The sequence below is a fragment of the Eretmochelys imbricata genome, chromosome 1, assembly GCF_965152235.1.
Source record: "Eretmochelys imbricata isolate rEreImb1 chromosome 1, rEreImb1.hap1, whole genome shotgun sequence".
In the NCBI taxonomy this organism is placed as follows: domain Eukaryota; kingdom Metazoa; phylum Chordata; order Testudines; family Cheloniidae; genus Eretmochelys; species Eretmochelys imbricata.
In genome coordinates this window covers 9,948,211-9,972,410 of record NC_135572.1, presented here as the reverse complement: position 1 = coordinate 9,972,410, position 24,200 = coordinate 9,948,211, and the positions used below count along the sequence as shown (strand labels likewise).

General features: G+C 44.9%; 1 protein-coding gene across 1 annotated transcript in view; it reads left to right on the top strand.

Moving 5' to 3' along the window:
- Positions 1-24,200, top strand: part of CLPB (ClpB family mitochondrial disaggregase) — a 141,851-nt gene that overhangs the window by 116,686 nt on the left and 965 nt on the right. The window contains exons 9-15 of the mRNA XM_077830570.1: positions 639-694; positions 4,409-4,453; positions 10,682-10,843; positions 14,889-15,045; positions 20,157-20,230; positions 22,775-22,894; positions 23,516-23,620. Of these exons, the coding sequence (XP_077686696.1) occupies positions 639-694; positions 4,409-4,453; positions 10,682-10,843; positions 14,889-15,045; positions 20,157-20,230; positions 22,775-22,894; positions 23,516-23,620 (719 nt within the window). The remainder of the gene's footprint in view (positions 1-638; positions 695-4,408; positions 4,454-10,681; positions 10,844-14,888; positions 15,046-20,156; positions 20,231-22,774; positions 22,895-23,515; positions 23,621-24,200) is intronic.

Here is a 24,200-nt window from a genome sequence, read left to right as displayed (position 1 = left end):
GCAATACAAATAATAAATAATAGTTGCTATTAATAGGTGCATTAAAATTATTTGTACTAAATGGAGACCGAGATTTTAAAAACTAACTGCTCATTTTGGGTGTCTCAATTTTGGAATTTCTGCCTTGAGACACCTTAAAGGCGCCTGGTGTTCAGAAAGTGCTGAGCTCCTACTTTCTGCAAATATGGCCTCTTTAAGGGTGTCTCCCACTATCTACCCAAAATCGGAGCTTCCTGAAATCACTACTTACTTTTGAAAGTCCTGGCCTTTCTTCTTGGATGGAGTCACTGATAACAGCCTCATATTGTTCCAACCAGCACTCTGTAAGAGAGAGCCATTTTTTGATACACACGCTCTAACCTTATGAAAAGAAAATATCCTGGTTCCTCTCCACCCTTGGGTGAATTTTGGGGAACGTTTCATTTATAGTATTCCTTATTAATACCCCTGCTTAACATGAAATACTGTTGCAGAGAAAATCTCCATACGTGGATTGCTTCTTGAACTGGATTAAAGTCCTGTATTGAGCACATGGGTTGTAGAGAGTTAGACATGTGACTCTTGCAATCATTCGTGGTAAATGGAACAAACTTTCTAATTGTTTTAACACAAATCTTTTCTTACTGTTTTCTGAATAGGTAAAACAGAGTTGGCCAAACAGACAGCCAAGTACATGCACAAAGATGCCAAGAAGGTAATCCCTGTTATATTTGTATTTTATCAATCAGCTGGGCTTTAGATAGCAGCATGGTTTTTTCCATCACTGATGTACTACCGCATGTGTCACTGCATGGTCCTTCTGTGCGGGGAGGCAAACTCACATTGTTGACCATTTTGGATCATGGTGGCACTTCAGTCAACAGCTGAAAGAAAGCATCACATTTGTCTTTGTGCATCAGTGAGGGATGCTGTTGCTTTAGAGCAAACTTTTAAAAACCCCTGTGTCACTGCCTATGTTTTTCATAACACTTTAGTATAATTCAAAGAAGTTAGCAAAAGCCTGTTTAGCTTGCTTCCCTTGTTTATGAGGATACTGTAAATTTGAATATCCTATGTTGTGGACAAATACATTTCTTTGTCTATGTCACTAATAAAAACTTAGATCATTAGAAGTGAAGGAATTTTAAAAGTCCAATTTGCTTGTCACTATGTGTGCTATTGGTTTGGTTTTTGCATTTCATTCAGCGAGGACAATGAAAATAAGTGACATCACATTTGGGTTCTTAGTGCCGGAGTGTTTGGGTTTCAAGCACTGCCACAGATTGTTTATCTGTTTAAAAACAGCCATTTTCATTGGATTTTTTTAAAAAGCCATATTATAGAAACATTTTTAGGTGGTATTAGGTTTTAGAACATCTTTGTTTTTTCTTTAACAAAATTGGGTCAAGATTTTAAAAATTAAGAGCCTAAAGTTAGGCTCCTAGATCCATGTTTAAGCCTCTGCCTAAATTTCAGAAGTCCCAGCTGCTCCCATTGAGGTCTATGGAGATACATTAGTATAAAACTCGTGTGAGAGTCAGAAACCAGCCTTTTGCGTGTCACAGAGGAAAATGCAGAGCTGCAACACCAAGGTGTCCTGCAAACTGGTGTTAGATCAAATCTGCCTCTCCTAGAAGTTCTCCAGTGTAGAAAAGACAAGATGAAATGACACACATTGAAAGAAGATCAAAAGTAAAACAAGGCCATAAAACAGCCTGTTCTGGTTTATTTTCCTCATCCATCTATAATTGCCTTTTAAATGTAATAAATTCCACTTCCTGGAGCTCAAGCACCTTAATTCAGAGCTGCTGCACCTGGAATTGGTCAGTGCTTCAGCTAAACATCAAATGGAAAAATCAGCCAAACATTGAATGTTGTGTTAATTCAATAGCATGCACAAATCAGAGTTTTACTGTTTGGCAGTCATTGCAGTAATTAGCCCTCTGAAGAGGGGTCATAAACTATATGGATAGTTATAGGGGATGCAGCTAATAGCAGGAACGGACTGATTAAGAAAGAAGAATTCATAATGGTCTCCTTTTCATACTGACAGAAAGGTTAATATTTAATTACAAATGCTAATATCTTTATATGGCCTGCCTTAATTTGTGCTGTACGTACAATGAACTCTGTGATGATTTGCTGACACAAGAGGGGTTAGATCACAAATGGGCTGATTCAGAAAAGGGAGTTTAGAAATGTCTTAGGGCCTGGTACAGATCTTGCTCTCACCAGGGTAATTCCCTGGGCTCTGGAGGGGACACTCCTGATTTACACCATTGTAAATGAGCTCAGGATCAGGCCTGAAAAGCCACCTTTACAACAATGGCACTGATTTTCTTGTCTCTACTTTTGCTGCCCAGTCTGAGACTGGCAAGGATCCACAGCTTCCATTGACCATCTATAGAGTTGTGGGTACTCAGGCCTTATGAAAATCAGGTCCTATGTGTCTCAAGTTGGGCGCTCCAAAGTCAGTGGCTGTTGGCCTTAGAGCATTAGTTTGGGTAGCAGTGACACAATCTGACTAGCCTGGCAATGTTAACTTAGAGCTGGTTGAAAATTTTCTGCCAGGACAGTTTTCCATCAAAAATTGCAATTTTATTGAAATAAAAAAATTTTTTGGAACAGTGTCAGTTTTGACAACATTTTTCAAAAGGAAAAAGTCTAAACATTATGTTTCAATAGTGTCAAAATGTTTGGGTCTTACACAGCTTCAACACTGCATACTTGTTTTGATAGTGTCATTTTGATTCATTTTGTTTTGACTTTATAGTATAATCAAAACAAAATGAATTAAAATGACACTACTGACAGAAAATGTTTTGATGGTCCCAAATCAAAAACTTGTCAATTTTTTCCCCCATGGGAAATTTTGAAATTTCAGCTTTTTGTTCCAAATTGGAACAAATTCTTTGACGTATCAGCATTTTCCACAGAATTGAAATTCCGGTTCTCAACCATCTGTAACGCTAGCATCTTTGTTCATATACAACTCCAATTGTGTTCTAGACTTGCATTACAAGCAGATCCTCTGGGGAGATGCTGAGCCACCTCCGCTCTCAATACCTTGGGAGCTAAATCTAGCATCTTTTAGTGTTAGGCCCCTGGAGGGGGCAAACTACGTCTGGGATTCGAAAGCCAACAGGAATTCCCATTGACAACCAGCATTCTGTAGCTATGTTTTTATACCTTTACCCTCTACCAACTATTTACAATTCCAGTCTGTTTCTTCCTTATTCTTCTGTGTTTCTCTATACATGATTGTGTCTCAGTGAATAGGGGCTGTTTAGAAGGTTGTAGGTAGATGTGCTCCTACTTCATTTGATCTATTTATTTTTGTTACCATATCACTAGTCTGAGGTGGGTTTTCGTAAATGTTGTCTTTCCCCAAAACAATACCCAACTTCACGTCCATCTCTATCCACTCTTCTGTTCCACCTTCAGCTACACAAACACAAACGAGTGCGTCGCTAATAAGATGGATGATATAGATGAGTAGAAGATACAGTCAGCTAGCCTCTTATAGGCCGAGAGAAACATGTTTCAGGAGGGGGAGCAAATGCTACTGAATTGCCAACTGGTAACATTTGCTATGCATTAAGCACAAAGCCTTGGTCTAAGCTAGCATCCAAGGGTCTCTACCACCCACAGAACACTCGCCATGGCTCTCCAGCTGATACAATTACGGGATGAGTCATGTGGGTCACACGGCATGTGGGTCACAGAGGCATGAGCTGTGACTAGAAGAAATGCCTTTGGAGACCTGGCTGGTTGTCAGGTACTCCCATCCCTGCCATCACTGCTAGGAAAGTTCAAGCTTGCCTTTTCATAGCAATATGAACTAAGTTATAGCTGCGAGCATGGGAAATTCATTTTCTGCAATGAACCGCCAGCCCTTTCAGACATAAAGGAGCTTTGTGTATCAACCTATAAATTCTGTGACAGTATTATCTCAATGCTGTGATCGTCCAAGTACTTAACTTACCTTGATTTTATGATTTTATTTTTTTTAACAGGGTAGGCATTACGTTTTCCTGTTGATTTATTTCTAAACAGTTGAATGGTAATAATGGCCATTTTGTGTAGCAAATTGCAAGTCCCATTTTCATCCCACCACTGTAGTGATGAGAGCAGGTCATCTTAATTGAACTCATTCAGAACAAGGGTAGCCAGATTTGGGACCATTCTTACGTACCCTTGAGAAACCTTGGATTTATTTCCACCCTTTTCTTTCAGAATCAATCTCAGCCTTTTGCAATGGATTTATCTAAGCATTTCATTGACAGGCATCCTTGGGAACAAACAAACACACACTTGGGCATGTCAGTCCCCCTCAGCAGCTGCGCTGGATCCAAAGATGCTATTTAAATGTAATAAAATGTGTAGAGCATTAATCAAAAATAATGTTGCTTACTTATTTCTGTTGCAGGGTTTCATTAGACTGGACATGTCAGAGTTCCAGGAAAGGCATGAGGTTAGTAAATGGCCTGTCTGTATTCCCAGGGACTGAAATTCTAGTTTAATCAGTAATTTAAACAAATCATGTCAATTGCATCTCTCTCTCTCCTCTCCACCTGCCATCACTGCCCTCTGAGGTGCTGAGCACCTCCTCAACTCCCACTGAAAGCAACAAGCACCTAACAGGTCTTGTGCCTGAGCATGGGATCTAATCCTGAGAGCGAAATCAGTGGGAGCTGTGAGTGCTCAGCGTCTTTCAGGGTGAGGCCCCTGGCCTCCAGGAACCAGGTTTTTAAGGTCAGGCTTGACAAAGCCCTGGCTGGGATGATTTAACTGGGAATTGGTCCTGCTTCGAGCAGGGGGTTGGACTAGATGACCTTCTGGGGTCCCTTCCAACCCTGATATTCTATGATTCTATGAACCGAGAAGTGAAATGTTGCAAACAGGGATGCAAGGAGAATAACAAAGGCTGCAGTCCCAGCCGCGGCTCCGCTCCCAGCTGTGGCTCTGGCCACCTGCCATGGCTCAACCTGCAGCCCCAGCCACAACTCCACTCCTAGCAGGGGGCCACAGCTTGGCCTGCGGCCCCAACCCCCAGCCACAACTCTGCTCCTGGCAGGGGACGGGCGTGTGCGCACACATTCCATTACAGGTAAGGGGGGGCCATGAGAGGAAGAATTCAGGCACCATTGCACTCGAGGAGCAGAGGCCAAGTCAAGGGAAATGCTTGATAACAATATATATCCTATATTGTGGCCTCTGCACATGGTGCCAGTGGTCTCAATAGCAAGAGAATCAGAAGGGAATAGTTGTGTTCAGGAATGAATGCTGTCCAAATGTACGTGAGATCGGCCACATTGTAAATAACCCCCCACTAAAGCCATGTAAAGTCATGTTAATGGGAACTACAGGGACAGAAATCAAAACTGAAGAAGAGAAGCTGGAGAAGGTGGACAATTTGACCTATCTTGGAAGTACCATCAGTTAAGATGGTGCCAGTTCTGAGGAAATAAGAAGAAGAATCGGGAAGGCAAACGGTGCATTTGGAAGACTCAAAACCATCTCCCTTGAGACAAAACTGAACGTGTACAAAGCAGTTGTTATCACCATAACAACATATAGCAGTGAGACATGGCAACTTACCAAGAAAGATGCGCAAAAGCTGGATGCATTTCATCACAAATGTCTGAGAAGAATATTGGAATAACAGAGAGGAAGATGAATGAAGAAGTCAGAAAAATGACTGGACAAGGCACCCTCTCACAAATAAGACTTCAGTGGCTGGGACATGTGCTGAGAATGGAGAGTGAATGCTTACCAAATATCGCCCTTGAATGGAAGCCAGAAAACGCAAGAAGAAAGAGAGAAAGACCAAGACCACTAATAACATGGAACCAAACAGTTCTGAACGACATCAAGCACCTCAACATGAAATGGGAAGATTTGGAGAGAAGGGCAATTGACAGGCAAGGATGGTGAATGTGGGTAGCCCAATGTGCAGCAAAGCACGGGATGGATTAAGGTCTAAGGTAAGGTACTCTGGAAGAGCTATTGGTGATACTGTGTGTTCTCTGAAAGGTTCATGCATCCATAGGAAAGAGAAGGAATTGAATAAAAGAATGAAGAGGTATTAACAGACTTTACAGATGATGCAGCATCCCTAGCAAACCTGTATAGCATCCTGGAGGAATACTACCTCCTCCATTTGGAAGAGAAGCAGAACAGCTGGGCTAATGACAAAAGCGGGGAACACCAGAGACTCAGGATATGTCCACACAGCAAAATCTGTGCACAGGCTAGTTTGAACCCAGCTAGTGTGGAGAACAATAACAATGAAAACAGAGCATCGTGAGCTTCAGAGCAGACTTGCAAGCCAAGTTAAATACTCAGGGTCCATGCTGGGCTTGTACTATCCTCACCGAAGCCAGAGCTGTCTTCGCTGCCATTGTTACGCCTGCTAGCTGGATTTAGGCTAGCTTGGGCAGCCTACATGCACAGCTGTTGCTGTGTAGACATACTCTGTGTGTCCCCATGCAGGATTTTAGGAATGAAAGACTTTAAAATACATGGAGTTGAATGTGTAGGATGTATCTCTCTGTGAGAAGCTGTGCTGTGAAGGTATTTAAAGCTGTAGCAAATAGAGCAGGAAAATCTGATAGCACTAAAGATTTCAGACTGGAAAGAGGTAGTCTATAAAGAGTGTACAGAGTTTTACACAGAGTCCCTTTCGTCCTCTGATAGCTGTAGATGGCTTGCAGATTGTTATAGACAGTAAATAGAACGAGATACATGGAGATCCTGAAGAGTGTGAGTTAGGAAGTAAGTTAAAGAAGAGACCCATAACAGAAGCAGCTACTTCCTTAAACTGCGTGCAGGAAGGAAGGAAAATGAGGAGCGTCTCGTTAGCTCACACTCCAGAGGTCTGTGAGTCAAGGGAGGGACTAGGGCATTTGAGAGACGACCTTTCAGGGGAAAACCCTAGAAACAGCCTGTTAAAGCTAAGATCTCTGTTGATTGTTCCAAAATATAAAGGAAAAGCTCCAGTTGGGAGTGTCAGTTTTGGATACTAACTGGGTGTGTCTGCATGTGTGCGCACTCACATGTTATGCTCAGAGTGAAGAAAGGATTCAGCTGGTTCAGTGACCTTGGTCAAATCACTTAAATCCTTCTGTGCCTCTGTTTACGAGACTGGGACAAGGGATAATAATTAATAATAACGCTGACGTACTGTAGAGGGCAATTGTGAATCTCAGTGTGCTTGCCAAGCACATGGAGATTCTTAGAAGGAAGGCGCTAAAAAAGAGCCAGGATACTATTATTTACTACAAAGCATTGGCGAGAAAGGGATACAGAGAGGGAAAATAGAAGAATGCTCAGAGACTGATTGATAGATGATTGCCAAAGGGTCGTATGATATGTGTGCTCTATAAAGTAGCAGTAAATACATAAATGACAGTGTTGATGATAGAGACAGAACAAAAATGAATCCAGAGTCAGAAACAGCCATATGCAAAGTATAAAATACACTGGCGAGGGTGACAGAGGTGACAGGCAAAAAGAAAAGGAGTACTTGTGGCACCTTAGAGACTAACCAATTTATTTGAGCATGAGCTTTCGTGAGCTACAGCTCACTTCATCAGATGTATACCGTGGAAACTGCAGCAGACTTTATATATACACAGAGAATGTGAAACAATACCTCCTCCCACCCCACTGTCCTGCTGGTAATAGCTTATCTAAAGTAATCGTCAGGTTAGGCCATTTCCAGCACAAATCCAGGTTTTCTCACCCTCCACCCCCCCACACAGATTCACTCTCCTGCTGGTGATAGCCCATCCAAAGTGACAACTCTTTACACAATGTGCATGATAATGAAGTTAGGCCATTTCCTGCACAAATCCAGGTTCTCTCACTCCCTCACCCCCCTCCAAAAACCACCCCCATACACACACAGACTCACTCTCCTGCTGGTAATAGCTCGTCCAAACTGACCACTCTCCAAGTTTAAATCCAAGTTAAACCAGAACATCTGGGGGGAGGGGGGGTAGGAAAAAACAAGAGGAAATAGGCTACCTTGCATAATGACTTAGCCACTCCCAGTCTCTATTTAAGCCTAAATTAATAGTATCCAATTTGCAAATGAATTCCAATTCAGCAGTTTCTCGCTGGAGTCTGGATTTGAAGTTTTTTTGTTTTAAGATAGCGACCTTCATGTCTGTGATTGCGTGACCAGAGAGATTGAAGTGTTCTCCGACTGGTTTATGAATGTTATAATTCTTGACATCTGATTTGTGTCCATTTATTCTTTTACGTAGAGACTGTCCAGTTTGACCAATGTACATGGCAGAGGGGCATTGCTGGCACATGATGGCATAAATCACATTGGTGGATGTGCAGGTGAACGAGCCTCTGATAGTGTGGCTGATGTTATTAGGCCCTGTGATGGTGTCCCCTGAATAGATATGTGGGCACAATTGGCAACGGGCTTTGTTGCAAGGATAAGTTCCTGGGTTAGTGGTTCTGTTGTGTGGTATGTGGTTGTTGGTGAGTATTTGCTTCAGGTTGCGGGGCTGTCTGTAGGCAAGGACTGGCCTGTCTCCCAAGATTTGTGAGAGTGAGAGGTGACAGGGTGCAGGGAAGAGAACAGAAGACATAAGGAAAGCAAAGGCAGAGAATTGCAAAGGAAGATAGAATACGTTTTTCATGCAAACAAGGATCAAGAGGTCAGTGCTGGAGACAATACTAAAGAACGGCATGAAGAATCTGACACTGCTGAGGGCATTGCTAAAACAATTGGAACTTCAGACAAATTCTGTCCACTGACTCGGAGTCTCTCACCTGTGGGGTAGAATATAGCACTCTCAAAAGAGGATGGGGGCCAAATGCCAGAAGCAGATGTGCATTTTGCAGGAAGAGGAGAAGGAAGTAAAGATCCCAGTTCTCCTGAGGCAGACAGATCTGTGCAGAATACTCTACAAGTGGCAAAAAGTGGGCACCAGCCTTTGTATGAGGAGGTACTGTGGTCCATTCAAAGGATGGACCTAGATTGGCTTTTTTCCTCCCTCAAATTTCTTGTATTGAGCTGGAGAGGTAGGAATACTGAAAGGGAACTGCAGCTGGTAAATGCAGTTATATCAGGTGGCAACATGGGCAAATGGACGTGAAGACACAACTGTTATTCTCCAGCACAAAGTTAGTTTGCAACAGATTTATCATAATGCTGGGCCATTTCATTGTTCCAGAACAAGAAGTTGTGAATTCTCTCTTTCTCAAGCTAAATATTTTAAGGATTTGTTTTTCTGTTCCAAATATTCCATCTTGGCCCCTATTAACTGACTGCAACCAGCTTTATTAGGACATCACATGTTATAAGGCCAGGATTTCCAGAAGTGACTGGTGATTTGGGGGGCCCAGTTTTAGACACCTTAAAGGACCCTCATTTTCAGGAAGTGCTGAGCATCCTCCATCTGAAAATCAGGCTCCTTTAATGTGTCTTAAGTTGCGCACCCAAAATCACTAGGTGCTTTTAAAAATCTTGGCCAAGATAGCTGTGTTGTGTTGAGCAACCAAAAGTGGTGGCTGAATGGTCTTCTGTTAGCATCATAGAAACACTTACATTGGTTATTGAAGTAGAAAGGGCAAATATTTTTGTTATGGTTTTTTTTCAGTTTATTTTATTCACAGAATTCCCTTGTGTTTTTCCTGTGCTCTGATTCCCAGTTGGTTCCCCCAATTGGGAGAGAACAGAGGCTCCATCTTTCACCATCTCCCTGAGACCTCTTCACATTCTTAGCCAATCTGAAGTCCCTGCTTCCTCTCCACACTTTAGATCTTCCACTGAAGCAGCTAGCTATCCACATTTCTCAACTGTCCTGCTCTTGAAGTGTTTTAACAGATATTAAAGGAGACCAGGAAGATGGTCATTAAAGATCCCCTGGTGCTTTTCAAGAAGAGTAGGAATTAACTGGTTTCAGAGTAACAGCCGTGTTAGTCTGTATTCGCAAAAAGAAAAGGAGTACTTGTAGCACCTTAGAGACTAACCAATTTATTTGAGCATAAGCTTTTGTGAGCTACAGCTCACTTCATCGGATGCATCCGATGAAGTGAGCTGTAGCTCACGAAAGCTTATGCTCAAATAAATTGGTTAGTCTCTAAGGAGCCACAAGTACAAATTTTCTTTTAGGAATTAACTGGTGTCATCTGGCCACAATCTCTCTGTTTGACTTTAAGGCCATTTAGTTCTCAGCAAGCTGAGGTATAAATCTACAACGCGTCAGCACTAACTGGCCATGTAGATTCTGCTACTGCGCGTTAAAAGTTCCTTAGTGCACTTTGATCTACTGTGGTTTCAAAGAGAAGTAGGTCAAAGTGCACTATTGAACTTTTTAGTGTATGGTAGCAGGGTCCACACGACCAGGCAGTGCACGGCAAGCTAGAGCACTCTAGAGTTACATCCTAGCTTGCTGCATGCTAAATGACACATGTAGACGTTTCTTCAGGTTCGAATGTCCAAGGCTGTGCGTGAGCTATTACTGAGTGTTTAATGCTCAGTAGTCGTTGTGTTACGTGTATCTAACTCATTGCTTGTCCAGGTGCTTCTGAGATACTTGGAGAATAAAAGATGTCACAGTGTATATATAACTTAATTCTTACATAAAAAAATTGTGGTCATTAGCTCCTATTTAATGAGAGGAGCTCCTTCCATCGTCTCTTACATGTCGTATTTTCAATCACTTCCTCTTAGGTTGCCAAATTTATTGGCTCTCCACCAGGCTACGTTGGCCACGAAGAAGGTGGGCAGCTAACCAAGAAGCTAAAACAGTGCCCAAATGCTGTGGTCCTCTTTGACGAGGTTGACAAAGCTCATCCAGATGTTCTCACCATTATGCTGCAGCTCTTTGATGAAGTAAGTCTGGGTCTCCGTGTCGGCGTGTGAGCATATGGAATATGACAGTGATTGATACAAGGAGCTGACTGGTACAGCTGGCATCTGGGTGTCTCAATCTAGGCATCCCAAATCACTAGTCACTTCTGAAAATTTGGGCTAGCAAATAATCCGCATCTTCCTAGTCAAAGAACATGAGAACAGCCATGCGGGGTCAGACCAGTGGCCCATCTAGTCCAGAATCCTGTCTTCTGACAGTGGCCAATATCAGGTTCTTCAAAGGGAATGAACAGAACAGGTAATCATCAGGTGATCTATCCCTTGTCGTCCAGTCCCAGCATCTGACAGTCAGAGGCTTAGGCCCTAGGGACACCTAGAGCAGTGGTTCTCAACCAGGGGCCCGGGGCCCGCTGGGGAGCTGCGAGCAGGTTTCAGGGGGGCTGCCAAACAGAACCAGTGTTAGACTCGCTGGGGCCCAGGGCAGAAAGCCGAAGCCCCACAGCAGGGGACTGAAGCCCGGAGCCCTGAGCCGTGCCACCTGGGACTGAAGCAGAAGCCTGAGAAACTTAGCTTCTCAGTGCCCCCTGTGATTTGGGTCTCTGGGCAATTTCCCTGCTTGTTACCCCTTAATGCCAGCCCTGGCTTTTATATGAAGAAAACCAGATGTTGTGACACAGGTGGACCTATCTTGTTCTTTTTTTAATCCAGTTACACTTTTGGCTTTCACAACATCCCCCGGCAACAAGTTCAATACATTGACTGTAGGTTTTGTGAGAAAGTATTTCCTTATGTTTCTTTTAAACCTGCTGCCTATTCATTTCATTGGGTGCCCCAGTCCATGTGTTATGGGAAGGGGTAAATCACACTTCCTTATTCACTGTCTCCACTCCAGTCATGATTTTATAGACCTCGATCAGATCCCCCCTTTCTTGTCTCTTTTCCGAGCTGAAACGTCCCAGTCTTTTCAGTCTTTCCTCAGATGGCAGCTGTTCCCTACCCCTCATCATTTTGTTGCACTTCTCTGCATCTTTCCAAATTTTAATGTATCTTTTTTGAGATGAGGCAACCAGAAGTGCACTCAGTATTACGGGTGTGGGCATACCATGGATTTGTATAGAGGCATTATGATATTTACTATCTTATTACTGTCCCTTTCCTAATGATTCCCAGCATTCTGTTAGCTTTTTTCACTGCCGCTGCGCATCGAGTGGATGTTTTCAGAGAACTACCCACAATGACTCCAAGATCTCTTTCTTGAGTGGGAACAGCTCATTTAGACCCCATTATTTTGTATGTATAGTTGGGATTATGTTTTCCAATGTGCATTAATTTGCATTTATCAACATTGAAATTCATCTGGCTGTTTCTCAGTCACCCAATTTACTGAGATCCCTTTGTAACTCTCCTCAGTCTGCTTTGGATTTACCTGTTTTAAGTAATTTTGTATCATCTGCAAACTGCTTACCTCGCTGTCTACCCCTTTTCTCAGATCATTTATGAGACAAATTAGGAAAAAGCTTGTTACAAGATCACTGTAGGCCCAGAGCTCAGCTGTCTAGTACAGCTAACCCCTGTCTTATCCATTCTACCAAACTGCCTTTCATGTACCACACTGCCTTTCCAAGGACTTAACCCTGGGAAACAGCATCGTGCAGAGGTCTAGTGGTCTAGATTAGTGGCTCTCAACCATTCCAGCCTACTGTACCCCTTTCAGGAGTCTGATTTATCTTGCGTACCCCAAGTTTCACCTCACTTAAAAACTACTAGGATGACCAGATGTCCCGATTTTGTAGGGACAGTCCCAATTTTTGGGTCTTTTTCTTATATAGGCTCCTATTACCCCCCACACCCTGTCCCGATTTTTCACATTTGCTGTCTGGTCACCCTAAAAACTACTTGCTTACAAAATCAGACTTAAAAACACAAAAGTATCACAGCACACTAGTACTGACAAATTGCTTATTTTCTCATTATAAATTATAATTATAAAATAAATCAATCGTATAGAGAGCAGTATAAACAAGTCATTGTATGAAATTTTAGTTTGTACTGACTTCGCTAGTGCTTTTTATGTCGCCTGTTGCAAAACTAGGTAAATATCTAAATGAGTTGATGTGCCCCCTGGAAGACCTCTGTGTACTCCCAGGGGTTCACATACCCCTAGTTGAAAACAACTGGTCTAGATTACACCTCCAGTTAAAGGAAGAGATTATTTTGGTGGGTAATCAGAAATTCAGAGGAATGGGACTGCACAGATTATACTGAGCAGTTGAGAAGGATAATGAATAATAATGTCTGGGTAGATCGTGCCAAGAAAAGGTGCACAGTCTCCTGTCCATTGCAGAAAACACAAAGAGTGAAATAGGAGCATTCTTCCTGTTTCACTGTGCAGACTCTGAGCGGTTAGGCTGTACCCCTTTAACATAAATAATGCCTCTCTTTAGCAGGCACACATTGATATATCTCTGCACTGTACAGAGAAGCACTATGGACTGAAGGGAGACCAAGGAGCCTGTTGAATCTGACCTACTCATCTAGGAGAAAACTCCATCAATATCTTATTAATGTTATTTCTCATTAAGTACTTGTCTACTTTCTAAGTCCGCCTGATTGTGGTTATGATTTCTCTGGCTGTCTGTGATAGCATGTCCTATGGCTTTGCTCCCCTAGCCATGCACACTAATCTGGCCCTAGCAATAATGTTAGAGAGGATATTGGCAGGAATCTCAGACTCAGGAATCCCTAATTGCCTGGCATGTGTACTGTTTGCTCTTCAAGGGAAATCTCTCCTCCTTGTCTGTCTTCGGAAGTTGTGGCTGCACTCCTGTAAGCTGATGGGAGGACAGAGATAAACACCTGTGTCTCAGTGAGTCAGCTTAGTGCCTGAAAATGGAGCTGGGCAAACGTTATAGGTGCTCCTGCATGGTAGACTGAGTGTACAACCTATTGTGGGGGGGTTTTGAAGCCTCAGTCTGTCCTCAGAGGCAAAAAAACTCCAACCCCCCTTTTTTTTCTTTGAAGGATTAATAACACAATCTTTTCTTGCATAGATCATCACAGCAGCAGCTAAATGTGAAATCAATTCCTGCACCACATGCTTGACAGGGAAATAACCTAAATGTTAATATCAAGCACCCAACATGGATTTGTATCATTGTGCTGGGTATCTGCTGTTGTGTACATGGGGGGTGGGGGGAGGACGGGGATGGGACGGGACGGGACGAGACGACTGCCTTGGGACCTTGTTCTTTTTTGTTATTACTAAAGAAAATTAGTGTTTTTGAAAGGTTCCTATTTTAGTATTATAGGAGGAGCAATGATACAGTGGAGATCGGTGTTCACAAGAGTGACAGTCACCCCCCTGTGCAGGACACAAGCACCTGCTGCTACCCCCTCCGGTTAATACGCTGCGTGTGATACTGGACAGTAGTTGCAGTTATGAGCCCTGGTTTGATCTGTCTGCATGATCCTGCTGTACCATAGATTGCTCTGTATTGCTCAGTATAGTTGCACTGTCAGTCTAACAACTCATCCCCTTAGTGTCCATAGACAGCACAGAGTCACCTAGAGGAGCCTAGCTGCCCATTTACACACACACACACACACACACACCCTTAGTTTAGAATGATGATGTTCATTATCAGTTTTCTGTTGACGATTGCCTAACCCTCTGTGGCTAGTCCCCCCTACAAGGGTATTTATTTTTTGTTTGCTTGTTGTAATAATAATAATAAATACTTTGCACCTCGGAAGTGTGCCTCCCCAATGATCTGAAAGCACTTTGCAAACACCAGTTCCACTAACACTCCCTCCCTGTCCGCTGTGAAGGGTGCAAGGGTATCTATGTTACCATCATAACACAGAGAGTTATTTCAGTGACATGCCCAGAGTCACACAGGACACTAGCCCAGGCTTCCTTTAGGCACTTTTAGAAATATCTCCCTCTTGGGCGGAAGGGTTTGGCACTCACGTATTTGAAATATCCCCCGTGCTTTCGGCTCTCTGGTGCAGTGTCACAGCACAACAGCCCTGGTGATGCAGCTTTTGTTGTTTGTTCTTGTTGAAGGGCAGGCTGACGGATGGGAAGGGAAAGACCATTGACTGCAAGGACGCCATCTTCATCATGACCTCCAACGTGGCAAGTGATGAGATAGCCCAGCATGCCCTACAGCTCAGACAGGAGGCCCTGGAAATGAGCAGGAACAGGATTGCTGAAAACCTAGGTAACAACCTCTACTATATACTCTAAGTCCTCAAAGGAACCTGCTTCATAAAATTACCTCCGCACATCCCCACGGTGAGGAGTCACATGCTTCGCCTCATAAGCCACAGAGCCTTTATTGGCAGGATCCTTCCAATGCTGGTCAATCACGCATCACCAACTTCTACTATCTTAGCCACTTGGACCTTCCAGGTAGTTCCTTTTTCTTCTAAGCCAGCCAAAGAATTCCCAGCAGGAACTGCAGTTGGATCCTGGTGAATGTTGTGACCTCATCTCTACTTTAGCCAGTTGGCAGGCACCATATCCAGAGCCTCCAAATATCTGCTATGGTTTCTGCATCCTATCCTCCATCAGGTTCTTGCTGGGGTTGACACATTTGAGACCCCCAATTCCAAAGTCGCGTGTGCCGTGGGATGGTTTGTCATATGGACAAAGTCTTTGAGCTACTTGGTACCCATGAGCTCAAGTTGTTAAGGGGAAAGTAATTTTCCTGGTGCAGCAACTTCAGCTCATTGAGTGAATGTGCTTCAAACTGATCCCCCTTACACCAGATTCTGCAAAAGTTAAGGTGGGGTTGTGCACTCCTCCCTCCTTCCTTCCTAAGATAGTGATGGAATTCTACCTTCATGAAACAATCTTCCTGCCAGTATTTGTTCCACAGCCACATGGTCATCCTACTGAGGTCCTTCTGCCCAAGCTCAGTGTTAAAAACTCCTGGAGCTTCTGACTGGAGCAGACCAAAGGTCTTAGAAAAGCCATCCAGTTGTTTGTTTCCTTTGACACCAACTCATGCACTTCTAAACAGGTACCTCGTTATTCCTGAGGTGAGCTGGTGGGCCCGCAGCTGGCACATGCTGTTGATCATGCAATCTGAGACAGAGCAGCTTTGGTTGCAGGCCTCAGGCAGGACAGGACATGCAAGGCAACCACGTGATCTTCCCTATGTACATTTGTGAAGTTAGGAACATAGGACTGGAAGGAACCTCCTAGGTCACTCCTAGGACCCTGTTCTATTGCTTAGGTTTGGCTTCTGGAGAAGCGTCCTGGTTCATGGTCCCAATGAGCCTGTCATTGAAGTAGAGGTGGCTACACACACTCACCAACTTGACTCTTTTTCTCTTATTGCACCTCTTATTTGAATTGGCTAGTTTTGTAAACTCTTCTTAGTGAAGGGTAGATCCTTGAGGCTCTGACCATCTATGTCTCTTAGTCACCTTTGGGGGGGAGGTATTTTACCCCTCCTTCCAACTTTCCTGTTCATTTGTTGGGCATTTGCCTTTCTTCTCAACATTGCCTGTTGCCGTGATTTATCATTGTTCCTTTATGCTGAGACCTCTTCAGAGATTCCAAGGCCAGAAGGGATCATCCTGTCTGACCACTTGTTTACCACAGATCACAGAACTTCCCCAAAATAATTCCCAGGGCAGATCTTTTAGAAAAACAGCCAGTCTTGATTTAAAAATTGTCAGTGATGGAAAATCCACCACGACCTTTGGTAAATTGTTCCAGTGGTTAATTACTCTCCCCATTAACAATTTATGCCTTATTTCCAGTCTGAATTTGTCTAACTTCAATATCCAGCCGTTGGATCATGTTATACCTTTCTCTGCTAAATTGCTAATAAATATTTGTTCCGCATGTAGACTGTAATCAAGTCATCCCTTAACCTTCTCTTTGTTGAACTAAATAGATTGAGCTCCTTGAGGATATCACTATAAAGCATGTTTTCTAATCCTTAATCATTCTCGTGGCTCTTCTCTGACCCCTCTCCAATGTATCAACATACTTCTTGAATTGTGGGCACCAGGACTGGACGCAGGATTCCTCAAATTCCTTCCTCTCCAAGAGTGAGGCTCTTGTACAGATGGTATCTTTAAAGAAGGGGAAATTATTGACCTGAAATTCTGCCACATGGAAGATCTCATCTCAGAGGATTCCCCTTCACCTACCCACCCATCTCCCCTCCAAGGCTGATTACTCAGCTCTTGAGGGCCCATACTTTATTTAGAATTTTTCTTAAATTATAGAAATTGTATTTGTTTGTCCATTTTTATGGTACAATTTCCAGTTGGCTTAGTTTTTGGGGCGCTCTTGCTTCCCACACAATTCTTGAACTGGCTGGATGGTTCTAGGTTCTGTGATGGTGATGGGTGTCTAACGAGCACAGAGCAGGGCCTTTTGCATTACCCTTTCTTGCTTCTGAGCGCCAAAAACTTCTGAGCTAGAGAAGTTCTCCCTTGACTCATGCCGGAAGTGTCAGACCCAAGAGTGAGGATCCTGTGAGATGATCTTCAAAGAAGCAGAATTACAGGTAAGTAGCTTTCTCTTACTGAACATCAGCATAGGGCGATGGAGAGGGTGCATCTTTTAAAAATTCAAATAAACCATGTTTGTAAGTAATGGCAATGGCTGAGAATTCAAATGTACACCTTAGTCCTCGGCTGCTCCTGGTCTTTAGTAGTTGTTGTTTATAATCATAGCACCTAAGAATGCCAGTCACAGACCAGGCTCCCATTATGCCAGGCGCTGTACAAACACAGAACAGAAGGACAGGCCCTGCCCTAAAGATCTGACAAACTGAACATAAGACAAGAGACAATGGATGAACACAGACAGACCAATGGGGGAGTACAAGGAAACAATGGGACAATATTGGTCAGCGGGATAGGTAGTGGTTACAGCACTCCAGCTGTAATGACTGTCATCTTTAGAGTGGGCTGGTAATTAGGGGAGCAGTTGTTTATTCTTGACGCTTAACTATCTGTGTGAGAAGAGTTTCGTTTCTTTTTGGTATCTTAAGCTTTCTGGAGAAGTGGCTGCTCTTGTCACACATATACAGCATCATCGCAGATGGTCATTCCAATGAGAACTTCACCTAACTAGGAAATCCACTAGAAATGGCTGAGAATTCGTTCTGAGTGATCTGCTAAACCTTCGGTGTGGAACTAACAACCCCACAACTCACACTTTCATGAAACCAAAAACTTTTAATTCTTAGTGCTGGCCACATATGTTTCTCAGCTTCTCTCGCTCCCTCGCTCTCACACATTTTTTATCTTGAGTGGTAGGTGGCAGAACTCACTTTATACAGAACCTTTGATAGTCAGTCAAAATAGGTAAAGAACAAGGCACATCTGCAACTGAACTTTCAAGAATAACATTTTAAAATGCCAAGTGCCACCTTCTAAATGAGGAAAGAATTGAATTTTAATTTCTGGGAGATTAGTACAATTTACTGAGATAGCGGCAATGAATGACAAGCTGCAAAATGTATTTTGGACTCTACAGTCTGGCTGCAGTAGATTTTCATCTGCCGCCTTATAATTTTCTGAGTTCTCAGCTTTGAAAGCTACTTCAGTGTTATGGGGACGAGCTCATTACAAGCACCTGGATAAATAGAAGAAAGAGCTGCTTCTGCAGTGTCCTTACATCTGTCTGTGAAAGCAGCAAGTGTTACACGTGAAGAAGCTGTGCATAGAGGTTACCACCTTTGCTCTGTTTTGTTCAACCTTCATCTTACAAAGGGCTGCACAGTGGAAGAATACCATGCCAAATACTTTGTTGCGTATTTAAAATCCCCCTTGTATCGCCAGCTCTAGGCTTATGTACCACATTTTACTACAGAATGCATAAAAGTACAAAGTGGTCCTGGGTCTGAATCTAAAGACCCGCCCACCCCACTCAACCTGATTCTCTCTCCAACCCTGTACCCAATGAGGCCTCCACCAGGAAAACATCCGTGCAGCAACACATGTGGGCTGTGTCATGGTAATGGAGGGGAGCAAATTCCAGAATTCAGGGGCCATCACATAGAATGCCTCCCATTTAACCTGGGTTTCAGTTAGCTCCAGCCCCTCAGGTAACCTCAACTGCCCTGGTATCACATGGGGAAAAGAGGTGATCGCAAAGGGCCTGCACCATTTGGAGATTTGCATCTATAAACCAGGGCCTTCAATTGTCCCCAGATACCCAGAGCAGAACAGTGCCACTTTAGGGCCCCGCCTGCCACAGCTTTACGTGAATAATGAATGCCAATGGTATTAGCCAGGTGGGTAAGGCTTTCAGAATCCAGCCCTTAGAGCATATAAGATGGGACTTCCAAAAGAGCTGACCGTTGGCATGCTTTCAGAAATTCTCCCCTTAGTGTCTTTCACACAAGCAGTAGCTCAACAAACACAGCTGCATTAAATAATGTAGTTAACTAATTGCAGAGGGAGAGAGAAATGAAGAGAGATTTTTAGGCCATAAGCGGCTAAGTGCAAGTTTTGCTGTTTGCTAAAGAGATTGAAAAATGCAGAGCTCGGAAACTAGTGCAGAGCCTACGCCGGTATGTCTGACTGATCAGGTATGACAGCCATAAGCATAACAACACTAGACGGCGGTGTACTTTGTGTGTAATGTAATCAGCATCGGTCATGACATTTGATCCACAGTCCATAGATAATCTGTGGAGGCCAGGCCAGGTCCTTGGTTATCGAAGAGGTCTTCTTACGGAGATGAATTGAGAGCTCTCTGGGATTATGAGAGCGATGTATTGAGCAAGTAGAGAGGGTCCCATGCACAGTAAGTATCATCAGTGAGCGGTAGTCCCCTCTGGTATATGCAGCTGGCCCAGGGTGGGTCCCTGGGTTATCAGATCTCCATGCACCCCAGGCATAGTGAGGCCATTTGCTCTCGTATATTTGACAGGCATGGTGGATCCCATGGAGTAGAAGATCAGTGGGGGTACAAAGAACAAGCTTCCTCCCATGCGTGCTAATTCTTTCACCTGCTTTTTTCTTCAACCCCACTAATTCTTTAACCTGCTTTTTCTTGAGAAGCTGGTGGGCTTTGATCGCAAGTGACGGTCACGGCATGCACAAAGGCAGCTGCAGTGAGCCACACTGCCAGCAGCATAGTGCCCTTATGGCAATGCATGCCCATGCTTGTATGAGGACTTCCTGGGTCTCTTTTCCAGAGTCTCCCAAAAGCCTCAGTCTTCTGTTCCAGCCCATTTCCTCACTCCTGTGCAAAGTGCCATGTCCATGCGCTCTTCCAGGGGTCAGTGAGACTCGAGAAGCATCCTGTGCCTTGCCTTAGACATTTATCCTCTGTGACTTTGTCTCCTTTCAGATGATGTCCAGATAACTGACAAGATAACCATCTCAAAGCAATTCAAGGAGAACGTTATTCGCCCAATCTTAAAGGTACAGAGGGTTTTATTTATTGCCTATTTCAGATATCCTAGGTTTTCATCCCTGGGCTGTTATCGCTGTTTATTTTCCATCACCCAGAAGTGTGCTAGGCGTGCAGTCTCTGCCTTGACAGTCTACAGTCTAGCGGCAGCCTGGGAGGGGAACTACTAATTTGGGATTCTCCCCCATCCCAATCCCGGCCTGGCCTCTGTGCTGCTGCAGCAGAGTGAGGGGACGAGAAAAACATATAATGCCATGGAGATTCTGGGTGGTGGCAGGTGAGACCGGGCTGGGCTGCCTAAGTTACGCCACGGCTGCGCTGGTCCCCGGAACAGCCCGGAGTCGCGCTCCTTGTAACAACGCAGCAGGAGTGAGCTTTGGGGAGGGCTTCGGCTGAAGCGGGATCTAGGGTGCGGAATGGACCGTGGTGAGCAGCCAGGCCCGGGGCGATGATCTGATTGTCCACTCCCGTTTCAATACAGCCAAATTTCAGGGAGAGGGTGAGCTTGGGCTTTACGGGGCGCGCAGGCTGCCTTTGTGGAAGGCACGGGCTCACAGTGGCCTCCTCCAAGGATGGCTTAAGTGTTGCTGCTGGTTTGGCCAGTAGGAAGCCACTGGCCGGTTCCCCTCTGGGTTCTCTGACTTGTCTCATTTCCGCCAGCCTGTGGAGCAGCAACACAAAAGCCCTCCCTCTCCCCAGGACTCCCTGGCCCACTGTGAAAGGCCCCGAGGAGTGAATGGCAAGGAGCTCCGATTATTCATAACGCCCTTGACTCCCTTCTTGTGGGTACTGCAGATGTGGGCCTGAGTCTGGAGGGGTGTGAGTGAAGGGAGACGGAAGGCTTGGCCCGCTGGTACAGAGAAGGTATTCCATGCATGGAGGGAGGCGTGCGGAAGGCACGGAGATGATTATGGAAGGAGAGGACAAATGGGGGCATATGGCATCACTGGCAAAAGGGGAGAAGTGATAAGAGACCAGATCACTGAGGTAAGCCAGGGTAGCCTTTACATTTAAGCTTGATGCAGTGGATAATGGGCACCCCGCCCCATTCCGGCTAATCAGCATTGCTTGGTTTTATACACAGGGGTACGGCAAATAACCCTCGTCAGGAAAGCCTGTTAGAGCCCCGCTACCAACAACTGCCTTTAAGCATACTGGGGAGCTGGTGTGGTTCTGTTCCCAGTATGGACAAGGCCAAATCGGGGAGCTGAACCCAATGCCATGAAAAACATAGCAGTAATGTTATCCTCAATCATGCAGTGTCACACACAGTCTCTCTCTCCTACACACACACAGCTCCCGGTGCTGAGGGGTTAACTCGGAGGAGGAGGAGATTCTGCTGCTGCCATAAGCAGTGAGTGTATGTGAGCCGGTTAATGGATGGCAGCAGAACTCCCAATCGAATTACAGCCCAGGATTCAATCACCAACGTAAGGGCCGTGCACAGAACTGACATGTTCCAAATATATATCTATAAAAACACATGTAATGTGTCAGAATGACAAATTCTGGAGCTTAGCGTCTGTTCTTTTGCTCTTAAGCTTCTTTAAGAAGTTTCTAAGGCAACTCTGTGTGCTGCCGGACTTGCACTTCCAACACGAACAAGAAGCTTTGCCTTCACTGCAGATGGCACGTTCCTTGTGTAGACTTGGAATCAGATCGCCTCTTGCTGACCAGAATAGCGTCTTGTCATATAGAAGTCAGAGACGAGAGACTTATTAGGGCGTCGAGTCCATTTCACTATTCCCAGACAGTACAGGATAGTTCCCAGGAGCGTATTCTTCAGTGCTTCTGTCTAGTTTTAAATAGAAACCATTTCCCACAACACCTAGCACGCACTGGAAGTTTCACTGGTTGTAGGCAGCTGCCCAGCCCTGTGCCACATAAATCTGCTATTAATAACAACACTCAACAATGGCATGGTGTGTTACATCTTCAGAGCACTATACAAACCTGAATGAACCCTCACGACCCACACCTGAGGTAGAGCAATATTTGTTTAAAGCTGGAGTAAATGAGATCAGAGAGCTTTGGGCCAATATTTTTAAGCCTCCTCTAATTTTGAGTGCCTGCATTTTTAGGCACCCATCTTGAGACACTCAGAGCTTGAGGTTCAAAGCACCCACAGTTCTCATTGATATTAGCAGGAGCTGTGGTACAGGAGTGTCAGGCATGCAAAATCAGTGGGCACTTATGAAAAACGGGGCCTAAGTGACTTGCACAATGATACAAGCGAGTGTCGGAGCCGGACGTAGAACATGGAGATTTTCAGTCCCTTCCTGTGCTGCTTCTAGACCTATTAACCTCTCACCTTAGCACCAAACATCAGTGCGTGAGAAGTTCTCGATGGCGGGGATCTGGCAGTTCTGGTGCATACACTTGGTGCAGTGGTTATTAGCCACACATTGTGTTGTGGGAGGCAGTGTAAAGAGCAGTCTGGAGGCAGGCGTGATTTCCTGGGGATCTCCTCTTCTAGTGCCGGTGGCTATCCAGAGTGTCCTGTGGCTTGGATTTCTGGCCTGCTGATGATGATGTTTGCTCTTTCTCGTCTGCAGGCTCACTTCCGAAGAGATGAGTTTCTGGGAAGGATCAACGAGATTGTTTATTTTCTCCCCTTCTGTCACTCGGAGCTGATCCAGCTCGTTAGCAAGGAGCTGAGCTTTTGGGCCAAGAGGGTAAAACCAGACCATTGCTGAATGTATTGCTTTGGGGTTCACCTTCCCCTTAATCCATACGCAGCGGGGGGCCCTAACCAGACTTTTGTCCTATAACCTTCTTGTGCCAAAGTGGACTAGTTCATGGGGGTGACCCCTCTCTCCTCCACGCCATGCTGGACCAGAGCAGCGTGGATTCCCTAAAGCATCATACGCTTCCTGGATCTTATCGGAGTCACTTGCTGCTCCGCTTGCACATGGAGCTGAGTTGCAAGGGCTTGTGGGGATGGAGTGGGCAGCATGCTGGGGTTGTGGGTGGTGAATTCTGGAGGCGTGGATGTGGAGTATGTGTTATGCATCATTAGCTCTATAGTCAAATGAGAGTGGGGTACCTGGGTAGTTACACTTTACACCTGTGCGACTCAGAACCCTCCAGGCCAAGCAGACACCCATGACCCACAGCCCATGCTATACAGTTTCAGTTTCGTTCCACCAGAGCTCTGGCTGGGTGGTAACCTCAGCATCCCTCCGTGTCAATGCTCAGTGTGGCCATGGCCTCCAGATAACCATGTCCTGGAGCAGGAGAGCAGCTGGAGCCAACCTGACAGTTCGCTAACGTGCTGCCCCTTTCTCATCCTGCAGGCCAAAGTGAGACACAACATCACGTTGCTGTGGGACAGGGAGGTGATGGATGTGCTGGCAGATGGCTACAATCTGCACTATGGTGCCCGGTCTATTAAACACGAGGTAAGGCATGATGTGCTACCTTGCCCTGGTCGTCTGCATTCTGCACCCAGCAGCGCAGACTTCCCCTTGCACACCAGCCCACATTCTGGATAGGCCACAGAGAGAGGCAGCAAACTCTTCGCTGGGATTATTGTTTGTATCCTTCCTGTGAAGAGAAGTTCCTTCAGTGACCATGAGTCTGAGGGAGAGAACATAGTGGCTGATCGTTTTGAAACCACACAGATACACACCTCTCTCTTGGTCTTGCATTTGTTTCTACTCTGACACCCGTTAAAGTCACAAAGAGATTATCTGATTGAAGGGTTCCAGGCATAAGGGGTTCAGAAGCAGCTGGAGCCATTTCGCGCTCCGTGCGCATACTGCGTTCACCCAACGCAGCAGTGCTTGTTCACTTCCCCCAACGCCAGCCCAGGGAGTGGTGGTTGGCCCTGATCCCAGGAGTTAGAGATGAAAGAAACCCATTAGATGTCATCCACTGTGTCCCCTGCAGATTCCAGGTTGTTTGGGGGTTGGACTAGATGACCTCCTGAGGTCCCTTCCAACCCGGATATTCTATGATTCTATGATCCCCTGCCAGGCC